General features: G+C 30.4%; 1 protein-coding gene across 9 annotated transcripts in view; it reads left to right on the top strand.

The window, feature by feature from the left end:
• Positions 1-13,145, top strand: part of LOC143223184 (cell adhesion molecule Dscam1-like) — a 67,516-nt gene that overhangs the window by 22,401 nt on the left and 31,970 nt on the right. For 2 of the 9 annotated variants that reach the window (XR_013012732.1, XM_076450765.1), the window contains exons 1-4: positions 8,559-8,833; positions 9,547-9,666; positions 10,283-10,459; positions 11,757-12,038. The exons of 2 other annotated variants lie outside the window; for them this stretch is intronic. Coding sequence is in view for 6 of the 7 variants with exons in the window: in XM_076450765.1 (XP_076306880.1) it covers positions 8,698-8,833; positions 9,547-9,666; positions 10,283-10,459; positions 11,757-12,038 (715 nt within the window). In the remaining variant the exon portion in view is untranslated. Of the gene's footprint in view, positions 1-445; positions 737-1,118; positions 1,401-1,691; positions 1,812-2,101; positions 2,267-4,688; positions 4,817-5,178; positions 5,619-5,905; positions 6,188-6,463; positions 6,584-6,907; positions 7,073-7,100; positions 7,940-8,558; positions 8,834-9,546; positions 9,667-10,282; positions 11,434-11,756; positions 12,039-13,145 lie in introns of those variants that run through there. 5 more of the 9 variants (XM_076450767.1, XM_076450773.1, XM_076450768.1 and 2 more) reach the window with 5 other exon arrangements.

Here is a 13,145-nt window from a genome sequence, read left to right as displayed (position 1 = left end):
TTATAATCATTTTATGCCGTTTTTGTCATTTCATTTCCCATTTGACTGATTTTCAAAAGTCGATTAATTGACGTTTCAGTACTTGCGTGAATTTGATGTTCTCTACAAAAACTCGTTTTCAATATGTAGGAATGATCTGTTTATATATGTTAAAGATATTTTTATTTACCAAATTGGTAGTGTTGTTGTATAGCCCTTACGAAATGTTTCAATGTTTTTAAAGTACTAATTGATACATGGCTAAATGCCTTTCGGGACAAACAGTTAATCCATATCTTCAATGTGCTTCATCTTTCATGGAGCCTAACTTTTCCCCTGAAGCGTGATTTCTATTGTTGGTTTGTAAACTTTTCTTGCAAATATTTTAGTTAATCTTTAGTAACTTTCAGTTTTGACAACATGTGGCGCTAGTGAAGTTAATTTCAGAGTAACAAAACTTGTAGCTGCAGTATTCTTTTCAGGAGCCATTTTCTAGTTATATCCTCTAGCTGGGTGTTTGGTAAAAGATATGTGTTTGTGCTTCAAATATTCTGCTTTTAACATGGTTTTGCACTCGTGTAAATGAAAATGTTTATTCCTGCTTACTTTTTAGCTTTCTTTCACGAATTTGTCTAAAAGTTTTATCTTAAGAAGTATTTACGCCACCATTCATTTCACAAGCGCTTCCTCATGAGGACACAATGGTTGCCAATATGGGCACATGCCGTGTTCATGGTTCATCTTACCTTGGCTTCAGGTAATACATTATATAATTAGTTTTGTATAGTGTGATATCCATAATAATTTTTTACAATAATAATAATAATTCATTGATCATTAAAATAATTGTTCTTAATTATATTTTTCATGTTTTTAATGTGTTTTGAAATACTTTATGATTTTGATTTTAATTAATTTCAAGCTTTTGTTCCGTCACATTGGACACGTAAAATCTAAAAATGTAGGAAAAGTGTGATATGTGGTATATCAGAAAATATTATATTGCTATAATAGCAAATTAACCGCTTTCTTGTCACATCCACTGAATTATTGCAAAAACCTTTAAAATGTTTTCATACATTTAATCCTAAATTATCGGATAACTACTTTATTTCTGTCTAATTCAGGTATTCTTCCAGTTCCAGTGAAAATTCGACCTTTCATTCTTCCTAAGTTTGTAGAAGAAGGAAAAAAAATGCAGATAACTTGCGGTCTAGAGGACGGTGATGGTGATGTTGAGTTCACGTGGTTAAAAGATAACGTGCCTATTGTTTCGGAAACACGTTGGACTATTGTTACACATGTAGCTTTTTCTGTGTTGATGGTTGATAATGTGAAAGTTTCTAGTTCTGGAAATTACACATGTGTTGCAAGAAATGCTATAGGAAAAGATAGTCACACAGTGGTTTTATCAGTACAAGGTCAGTAGCATTCTATATTTCTAAAAAAAAATTAAATTGTCACATTTTTAAATCTACGTCACTTCTTCCTTGATCCATATTAACTTTTCAGCATCTTTTTTGAAAGTATTTGATTAGTATAAACATTTATATGATCATCTGTGTTATATTTCAAAATATTAAACATGAATATTTTATACTTGTAGTTTTTATTATTAAACTAATAATAATAGTTTTGTAACATGCATACACACTTGTAGCTCGAAGAAAGAAACCATTATGTTACTGTTTCCTTCATTTGTTAAAATGTAGGGTCACCAATATGGAAAGAAGAACCTGGAGACGTGGAAATTGTAGTCGGAGAATCTGTTATTATTCCATGTTCTGCTTATGGTTCTCCAACACCCTCTGTCGTGTGGACGAAAGGAAGAGGTAAAGAACTTTACTCACTCGTGTTTCAACTGATCCCTATTAGCATTTGTTAATGAACTGGAATACATAATTCTATTTCCACATTTCAGAATATAGGATTCTGAGAACCCATTATTTAATATTATAGGTGATTATCTAAGTCTCATACATCATATTGAATATTACATGAAACTTTAATATAGTATTATTTAAGCTTTATGCTGTAGCGTTAAAATATTTCTTTTGTTTAGAAACTTATGAAATTATTAGTGGTATTCACAAGGATATTAATTGTATTTTAAAATTTCTAGAGGGCTCATCTGGTGCTTCTGTCGAAAACTCCGAAGACTTTGTTGTTAAAGATGGAAGTTTACATTTAGAAAACGTACATCGAAATGATGGAGATTATTACACTTGTTCACTGGAGAATGGCATAGGGAGTCCACTGCAAAAAACGATCAAAGTCAAGATAAAGGGTATCCAGTATTACAGTGTAATTGGAATAACTCCGTGAATTACATTACTATTTATAACCTTTTTTCATGTTGAAAGAAACGTAAATTGTCATGACTCTTCATTTTGAAAAAGTTCTTTTACTTTTGAAAATACATTCTTTATGTTGTTGTTTTTTGTTTTGAGGTTTTCGAAAAATACGACGAAATATGCTGTTTTTTTAAAAACTAGTTTTGGAGTTGAATTTAAAAACAAAAGTGAAGAGAATAAAATTACATGTGGTACCCTCTATAAGAAACTAATTCATTTACTTTTGTGTAAAGTATAGCTACTTATCCATAGTCTGTAACTTTCAAACGCACAGAAGTATACCTCATTTTGATATTCAATATATTTATTGACATTTTTGAACAAATTTCGTTTCAACATATGACGATGTGTGGCGCTGAATTAAGATACGTCCATTCTCATTGAATTGATATCGCCATATTTTGAAAGTATATTACGATGATCAAACAGAGTTGCATATACTCCTGGTGTTCATGAGGCAGAGTCATAAAGTTGTGTGTATTGTCGACTCGCTTATCTGTATCAAATCTCTTGATATTTAAGGGGTAAAACGGTGAAGCTTTTTTTAAGTTTGGCGAATAGTTAACTTAGGATGACTCTCGTGAAATATGCTAGTTTTTCTCTGTTCCTGCTGTTTCTACAAAGGATGGTTGATGTATTTTTCCTGAACACTAATTACATCCAGGCTGCAAATGTTCAAAGTAAGTATTTATTGAGTATTTATTCAAACATTTAGCAATCTACTTTTCTACTTGTTATCAGTTATTTATATTAACTCAAAAGATTCTGTGAACATATAGCTATAGTTATATATATATATATATGTTTGTGTGTGTGTCGTTACTTTATAGATATAGCAGTTTAGCATTATTTTTGTATTATTTAGTCTAATATGTATTTAAATCTTAAAGATGATGGTATTTTTAGATTTGTATGTTTGAAAATGTTGCTGATACTCGAGAAATATTCATTCTAAGAGAACTTAACCCACCAAAAGAGCCGTTACACCCAGTATTTTTATATTCTTACTGCTAATACTGAGAAACACCTTATGTGATATAATCCTTTCATTAAATACCTTATGGCATATAATTTATCCATGAAATATAACAAATTGTTTAATCTGAACCTTCGCATCAGAATTAATATTGAAAGGAAATGGAGATTGTACACAAATTGGTTCGTTGATTGGCAAGCACGAAACATATTAAATCATGATTGTTATTTATATAATTATCAACGATTATTTCACTGTTTGTTTGACACATACATTTTGTTTCCAGTGCCTCTGAAAATCCGACCTTTTAAGTTCCCCAAAACAGTGGAAGAAGGAAAGAAAGTTCAAGTGGTTTGTGGTTTAGAGGAAGGATTCGATGATGTCCACTTTACATGGTTTAAAAACGAAGTACCGATTGTTTCAGAAAGTCGCTGGACTATTATTACTCACTCAACATTCTCAGTATTGGAACTGGATCATGTGACAGTTGCTAGTTCTGGAAATTACACTTGTGTTGCAAAGAATACTGAAGGAAAGGACAGTCACACAGCAGTTTTATCAGTACAAGGTAGTGTTCATACTTTAATAGTTTGCAAAGAAAACGCAAGCCATATCGTATTGAAACAAAAGAAAACTTACGTGCCAAAGCTTATTATTTAGGATAAATAACGACAGTTAGTTTGTACAAATCCAGGTTTCTTTATCAATACAGCATATATAAAGAGAAAATACCAGTTTTGTCTTGATCACTCTGTGTGCTGTTACTCGGAGATAAAATAGAAAACATCTCAAGTATCTGTATTTTATTACATTCAAACGTAGTATTTGCACGAGCTTGGTTTTCTTGAATAAAGATAATATTTTTCATAAAAGTACACATGGGATCACAGGATATAAATTACTAGATTTTTATTTCTTTACTTTCTCATATTTTTAGGACCACCAACATGGAAGGAAGAACCTGTTGATGTGGAGATTGTAGTTGGAGACTCCGTTCTAATTCCATGTTCCGCTTATGGTTTTCCAGCTCCCTCTGTAGTATGGACAAAAGAAATCGGTAAGAAATTTCATTCACTGACACTTTCGAAGATTCTTGTTTAATATTTACAACAATTGAGAGTACTATTGTTTGTTTGGTCACAACACTATGATTCCCTTTAATACAAGAAACGACATTCTAGCCTTACTCTAATGTCCTGTTGACTGAGCTTGATATTATGTTTTAAATTATAAGTTATTTGTATGAATTTATTTTTAACTTTAACTATTTATCAATTTCTATGGAAATATAAAATAATTAATCAGATTTATTGTGATACCAAACGTATTTTTAATTTCTTAGATAGATTTTCTGGTGCTTTTAATGAAGATTCCGAAAAACGTATTGATAAAGACGGAATATTACGCATAGAAGATGTCCAACGAAACGATGGTGGTCACTACACATGTACACTAAAGAATGGCATTAAAGCAGCACTGAGAAAAACAATACAAATCAAAATTAAGGGTAAATAACTGCAAGAATATAGTCGGATAAACTTCAAGAATAAAACACATTACTATGGTTACTCAACATATTTTGTAAAACAAAATGGTGTGGTCTTCCTTTTTTTTATTTCCAATCAGATATCTTGCCTGTTACAGGTGTAATGCTATGATTTTATAAGTGTGCGATTTAAATTACATTTTCACGAGTTACTTTTATTTTCACAATGTTTTTCAACAAACTTATTATCGAACTATTTGAAGGTCGAATCAACAGATATGCCACACCATTATTAAAAGTCATTGATAATGTTTACGTATCTCGCACAATGGGTCTGAGGTGAAGAAATGTTGCGTTTTCTTTTATGAAGCTGTTATTAGTCTAATATTGTGAAAACTACAGAGATGTATTTTGATGAAGGTGCTGGTTATATTTTCTGGTATTTTTAAGCTATTTACGTTTCTAACGTATGACGATGTGTGGCGCTGTTTTGGAATTAACAAGTTTCTTCCCACTGGATTGTCATCGCCATATTCTTATAGTATATTATGATGAACGTGCAGATTTATGTTTCATTGCGATGTTCTGTTAGCATTGTTGTAAAACCATATATATTTTTCACTTTTATTATATAAATATCAAATTCTGATAAAAACGAGTAAAATAGAATAAGAGAATAATTTTTCTAAAGTGGGTTTCCACGAGTAATCATCCATGAAGACTATCGGCAAGTCTCTAAATTGTCCGCTGTGTGTGATGCTCCTGTTGAGGATGGTAAATATTTTGGTGAGCATTCCATCGGTGCTGTTAGTCAACACTCAGGGTAAGTATAATCGTTCAGTAACTATAATTTTGTATTCTCCTTTTATGTTTTATATTCGCTAACTATTTTAAAAATAAAAGCTTAAATTCCATATATATAATCTATTTTTTAAAGTTAGAAACACTACACTTAGTAAGAATGCGTAATATTATGTAGAATAGCTAAATTTCATTGATATGCAACTTAAAGATACCTCTTCGTTAAAGTTCATTAATTTTTTAAAAATAAAATAGAGTGTTTTTGTTTTATGCTTTGCATTTGCTTCATACTAATATTTTCTCTCGTAGTGCCTTTGAAAATTCGCCCTTTTAAATTTCCTGAGACAGTAGAAGCAGGAAAGAGTGTTCAAATAGTTTGTGGACTAGATGAAGGAGACGGATACACTGAATTTAGATGGTTAAAAGATGGATTACCCATTGTCTCCGGAACTGATTGGTCTGTTATCACACAACCCAAATTTTCATTATTGGAAGTGAGAAACGTAAAAGTTACTAGTTCAGGAAATTATACTTGTGTTGTAAAGAATGCATATGAAATGGATAGCTACGCGGCAATTTTATCAGTACAAGGTTAGTAGAAGTTTTTATTATTTACAACTCACGTAACACTTGGCAATATCCTTGTGATTACAACTTAGAAACAGTTCTAAATATTTTATTTTTGAAACTCAAATCGCCTAAAAAGAAGAAAAGTTTTATTTTCCATATACTTTTCACTACACACTATACTTAAGCGCAGTATTTTTTTCTGTTATTGTACACATATTTTTTACAAATGTATAAATGCCAAAGTTATTGAATAATTAAATTTAAGTTATCTCCATTATTTTCTTTACTAAATTTTAGGGCCACCAACTTGGAAAATTGAGCCTACTGATGTTCGGGTTACTATTGGGGAATCTTTCAAAATTCCATGCTCAGCTTACGGTTCTCCAGCGCCCTCTGTTGTTTGGACTAAGGAGTCTCGTAAGCCACTTTTATTAACCAGCATAATTCATCAATAATGAATAATAAAAAAGCACTTTAAATTCGTAATGTAAAAATAGCTTAACATTAGATTTGTGCAAAGTTTTGTTTCTTTCTGTTAGATAATGTTTAAAGATTTGTTTTAACTCTTTTAGGTATTTCTACCATCATAATTGTCTCTTGAAATTAGAATGCCATAAAACTTACCATACTTAGAAGGTCATTTAAATTAGCTCTTAAATACTAAGATAAAATACCTTACTATTTAATACACGTTATCATTTCATTGTTTCTATGTTGTATGAGTATCTCATTAATTTTTAGGGAGGGATTCTGGTTCTTTGTTTCAAGATCTCCAAGATATTGTTGACGAAGAAGGATCTTTACATTTGAAAGAAGTTCAACGAATCAATGGAGGATACTACACTTGTTCATTGAAAAATGGCATTGAAAATTTATTACAAAAAACAATAGAAGTCAGAGTAAATGGTAACATTCAAATAATTATTAAAGCAACGTAAAAGTTGAATGAAAACCAGATAAGAAAACTTTCAAATGTAATTATATAAGGTGCATAGCTTTGGAAGTTTCATAAGCACAATAAAATTTAAAGGATATGATAGATTTTATTGAGAAAGGCAATTCAGTAATTTAACACTTTGTACCTCAGGAATGATAAACTTTTATACTTCAACATGTGCATCAATGGGTTTTATCGTTTCATAAAATATTAACGAACAGTTAGAAAACATTTTCTGTCTAATGACAGCTTTTAGTTTTGTAAGATACGTTGTGTACATTATTTTCTTCAGGTTTTCGTCTTGATGCAAGTCCATATTTATTCATTTTTCTTTTTTACTCGATATAAGGTAACCAGAAGAAATTTCGTCAATGGAGTTTGTGTAATAAACTCTGGAGGTTGAAACTATACGATTTAACATTAACTATACTTGAAGTTTCAAGACTTCGCTATCATCTTTATGAGATATTTTAGTATTTGTTGCTTCAAACATTTAACGATATGTGGCGCTGTTACAAAATTACTAAATATCTTGTAGTTTGGTCAAAATCGCCATATTTCCAGTGCTTTTAAAGAGCATCGCTGAAGTATTACTTCCATTCCTTAGTCGATGAATCTGTATGGGGTTTTATAACCCATTTACTTACATAAATTGCAGAAATGATTGTGTGATTAAAATACTTAATTTGTTACATTTTCCAATGTAAGGTAGAAGGTAAAAATATCTGCAATGATTCTACTGTCTTGGAAATGTTCTTTGTGTCAAATACTCATTCGGAGAACCCTACATATCGTTCTGATCATTCATTTCAACGTATTGGTGGCCTATGGCTTAGGTAAGTTATCTATTAGAACTAAGTGTTAACAAAGTTTTTGTTATTGTGATTTAGGTTTATGTGTATGATTATATGACTTGTAAAAATACACAGTTAAGCAAATATTTTTAGAATAAAATTAAGCTTATTATTATAAAAAGGTTAATTTCGTTTTCCTGTTTATTATTACTATTTAATTTTAAAGTTTTATAGAGTTCACCACGTACCTGCTTTCTTACACATACATTACAACGATTTTAATGCATGTACGTACATAAAAATATTTAATTTCTTAAGAATTAGCAGGGAAAATTAACAACATAATCTGAAATAAGTAGGACCAAATTTATACCATTTCTCTTTACTGTTTCAATAAAACTCTTATTTCAGTTCGCTTACATAAGTCGAATATACATGCTGAGCAACAGGAAATTCAGTTTTGGTTCATAAAGATTTGTTTTTTTATCTTTATTAGACTTCTTTTTGTGAAATTAAATTCATACTTCAAGTACCTTATTTTGAGTTAATACCGATAAACTTTCTCTCACGTGCAATACAGGAATTTATTTGAATTTTTTTCAAATGTATTTGATTGAGAAGCTTTGTAAACAAACTATCATTTTTGTTGTTTTAGTACCTGTCAAAATTCAGCCATTTTCCTTGCCCCAAGTAATAGAAGAAGGAAAAACAATTCAAATCACCTGTGGTATAGAAGAAGGTGACGATCCAATCGAGTTTAATTGGGTTAAGAACGGAAAGGTCCTTCAATCCAAAGAACAATGGACAATTCACACAATAAAAGGCTGTCAGTTTTTATTATAAATAATGTGAATGTGAAACATATAGGGAACTACACTTGTATAGCAACTAACCCAGCGGGGAAGGATAGTTTTTCATCAGAACTAAAAGTTCGAGGTAACACTATTTTACCACTTTAGAATTTTTGTTATTTTGGACCATATATTCACGCGTTTTTAGTTAGTTTTTTCTAATAATTTTCATAATTCTACAGTAATATATTCATTCACCAACAGTAAAAGTATATTACTGAATAATTTGATTTTTATTATATCCAGTAAATGTTTAATATATCTTTGTGCTTTAGCTCTGATAAAGTTTTTATTTAGATAATTCTCTGTAATTTTATGTAACTTAATATAAACTAATATCACACACATTAGAATGCTTTCTAATGTTTTTCAAAACAAATTTTAATTACAAAAATAAGTTTTTATATTTTTCCAAAGGAGAGCGCAGATAGCCCTCGAGTAGCTTTGCGCGAAATTTAAAACAAACAAACTCGAAGGAGAGCCAATTTCCAAACGACCTGCTAATTTCTATCTATTATTAGTCGTTAAGTAACTAGTACTGCTGTTGATAGAACCACGATATTTAGCCAAATGTAAATAAAGATAAAGCTGAGTTGAAAAGTTTCTGGGCTTTTAAAATTTCTCTTGCTTGTCGTATAATCAAAATCCATTAGGGGATATCTGTTTAATACTTTTCTATTTAATCGGAATCGTAACTATTAGTTAGCATACAACTTTATAAACCTATTTATTTAATTGAAAACTAAAGAAAGAAATTTCATTATATCAGCTAACTGCTTTTCCTTTTTACACCTCAAGGTCCACCTCGTTGGATAGATGAACCTCAAGACATTACTATCAGCATTGGGAAAAAAGCTTCTATCAGATGTTCAGCTTCAGGGTATCCAAAACCAGAAATACATTGGAAAAGAAACTCAGGTAGATTGAATGAGTCGACAGTGTATGTATTAATGAACGGTATCTAACGTGTATGTTATTACGTGTCACTCATCACTACTACAATTACCGATATTTTACTACCTGGTAGTTGATGAGGTTACAATGAACCTCTTACAGCAATAAATAAATATTTAATTTCTATTTTATAATATTTTATGTAATTGCCTAATTTATTTTTTAAATTATAAATCTCGTCCTTTATTATACTTATATATTCATAAATTACTCTATAAAATTGTTTTATATTTTTATCTAAAATATTTGTCTCTATATCTCATATTATTAAATTAATTCAAAATAATTAGTTAAAATGTGATAGAAGACATTCAATATGCCATTATAAAATTTAAAATGTCACTAAAACCTGCTATGTTTGTGAGTATTTTCTTAAATTGTTATTGTTTTTATCTTTCTATCTTGTGTAACAAGAGAAATTTTACTCATTACAATATATAATATTTAAGAAAGATGTCACACGTGTATTTATATATTTATATACATGTATGTTTGCATATGTGTAGAATAACTGGTGTTATTACATCAGTACTTTTTGAAAAAGCTAATACTTGTCACAGTTTACATTTTTGGATTTCAGGGGTCGTAGCAGGTGATGGCTTTTTGACGATACCAAATACAGGTAGAGTCAAAATGAATAAAGATGGCGCTCTCGTCATCGATAGTGTTGTGTCGGAAGACGCAGGTTACTATACTTGTCAGGCATCGACCGGAGTAGCAGCAGACTTAAATAAAACTGTACTGTTAACTGTAAGAGGTGATAATACAGGTTTCTTATTTTACGTATAACAACACATCATCCGTAGTTTCTTGTAGAACCAAAAATGTAACTGTTCGTCATAGAAAACAATAAAAACGGAACTGTATGATTTTTGTAATTTATACATTCGTACAAACATGGTTTATTGAAGAAGCTATAAACGTACTATTTTGTTTTATCATTGTGGCTATTTCTAAATATCATAAAGGTATGTCCATGCCTCTGGTAATGTACACGTATTACATTTTCAGACCACATTTGATTAAATGGAGGTAGTGAAATAATATTCCCCATCATTGAAGATGTTGTACAAAAAAATAAATATATACATGCATACACACTCGCACATAAAAACACACACGTGCATATATGTGTGTATGTGTGTACATCTTGAAAACATAACCATTCGTAGTATCCAGCTTTGTTCTTTTTATGGAACGTTCAAGCGATTCATTAACTTACAAAAGTTATTGTATAAACATGATTTCTAAACTTGAAAAATGTACGACAATTTCGTTTATGGACATAACTAAACAAATTATATCACACATCTCCGTTGTGAGTGTATTTTTACAGTCCAGATCTATCTGCAGTGGCGCTGCTGTTCCGTAATAAACTGATGGTGGATAGAAACACTATTCCCTTACTAGTACACAGTTTCTTTAATCGTTGAATTATACTACGTTATGAACCTCAAGATTTGTAGTTTACAATCCTAGTTTCATACACATGTACAACAAATATTTAGCACATGGCTAAAAGCTCGCTCATAAATTCGACTGCCATGACCTTATCTCATTCGGTGTCTGAGTGTATATTTTAGCTTATTCATAGCCGACTGCAAAAACTTAGACGTAAGGCTATCTTGATCCAAGCGTTGTTTTCTCGAATGAGTGGAACCTGCAACAGAATGGATATGACAATGTTTTGCATCCTGTGTCTATTGTTATTAAAACGTGTGTGTGGAACAGGTAAGTTTAATTTTTAAGTGGCTTTTTTAGTACATACATAAATGCTAAAATAAAGTATGTTTAAACAACTTAATATTAATGTAATAAATATAACTAGATCCAAACCTAAACACTTGTTTGACATTTTGTTTGGTCAATTAACTTAGCTCGAGGAAAAGCCAAACTATAATTAAAAACAACAATATTATATAGGTTACTCAAGAAACTATATGTTAATGTTTGTATATTTTGTTTTTCGTTTTACTGACAGAAATGTTCGATATTTTTTCAAAGCTTATTAATTATTTTAACATAACCAATCATATGTACTTATTTTCTCAAAGGTGCACCAAAACTTCAGCCCTTTATATTCCCTAAAACGTTGAGTGAGGGCCAAACTGTTAAGGCAATTTGTGCACTTATAGTGGGAGAACGACCTTTGCACTTTCAGTGGCTGAAGAATGGATATCCAATGACAGAGGTTCCTAAAGTGACCATTAAAACATTTGAGGATTACTCCTTGTTGGAAGTAATTACTGTTGGAGAAGATGATAATGGAAACTATACGTGCATTGTTAGAAACCACCATGGGTCAGACCAGTTTACTGCTTCTTTAACTATTCCAGGTAAAGTTTAGTTTCACGTTAAATATTCAGCATAATTATATGACTACAGCAAGCAGTAAAGGTTTTATCACACAAATTATTATTTCATCATGATATATAGAGCTTTATTCACGACTTTCCAGTGTCTTCAGATGAATTAAATAACTGTTATTTTTCTTAACACCTCGATCATTCAGAAATAAAGTTTTTGCAGTAGCTAACATAAATTTTTGTAAAATGCGTAATAATGTAATTTGTAAATTGCTTGAAATAAAATAATAATAACTACAATTTTCTTGCTTAATATGAGTCCCACAGTAACGGTGTTCATTGAATTATAGCGTCTATACCACCACTGTGTCTTGTATTTGGCGAAATGTCTCGTCAGCACTAAAAATAGTAGATGTAGTGTGGTTGAAATAATATATTATCTTTATCTAAAGCTCATGCGTCCTTAGAAGTTGTTAATAATATATTTTGTATTAATACGTTTTGCTAATTATCTATATCTCTAATACTAAAAAAAATCAGACGTTCATAAAGAAGTACAGATATATTACGTGTACATTGAATGACTATATCAGAAAACACTCCTTCATATTTTTGTGCTTGGTTGCTTGACAGAGCTTTCAAAAATATTACGTGTTTAGACAGTGATACAATGTTTTTCGCCAGAATACTTGCTATGGATAATTATTAAGAAAACTATATTGCTGATTTTGAGGTCAAATTCATTATTATTTCTTTTGTAATTACAAAGAAAATTTGACATTCCAATTACTACTGCAGGATATATTTATTATGGAAAACTTATTTTGTCATATGCAATGTTATAAACTTCCTGAACATATCCATAGGTAAGCTTTATTATATTTTATTCCTGCCCACAACTCCAAACATTTATAAACTAGTGAAAACAAGACAAAAACACTGTACCAACATTTTCTTGAAATTAGGTGGCGTATTTATTGTTACTCCTGTAGTTCTTAAATATTTAAATAAACTGTTTGTGTCGTGTTATACTTTATCAGCTTTTTGTAGCCTGTAAAGACGTCTGTATTTGATTATTATTCTCAAGTAGGTCTAGTGTCGTGCTAAGAATATTTTCTGAGATGTTGAATTTCTTAC

This window comes from Tachypleus tridentatus, chromosome 8, assembly GCF_004210375.1.
Source record: "Tachypleus tridentatus isolate NWPU-2018 chromosome 8, ASM421037v1, whole genome shotgun sequence".
Taxonomy (NCBI): Eukaryota; Metazoa; Arthropoda; class Merostomata; order Xiphosura; family Limulidae; genus Tachypleus; species Tachypleus tridentatus.
Note: the sequence above shows the minus strand (reverse complement) of the source record. Positions and strands in the feature narration are given on the sequence as shown.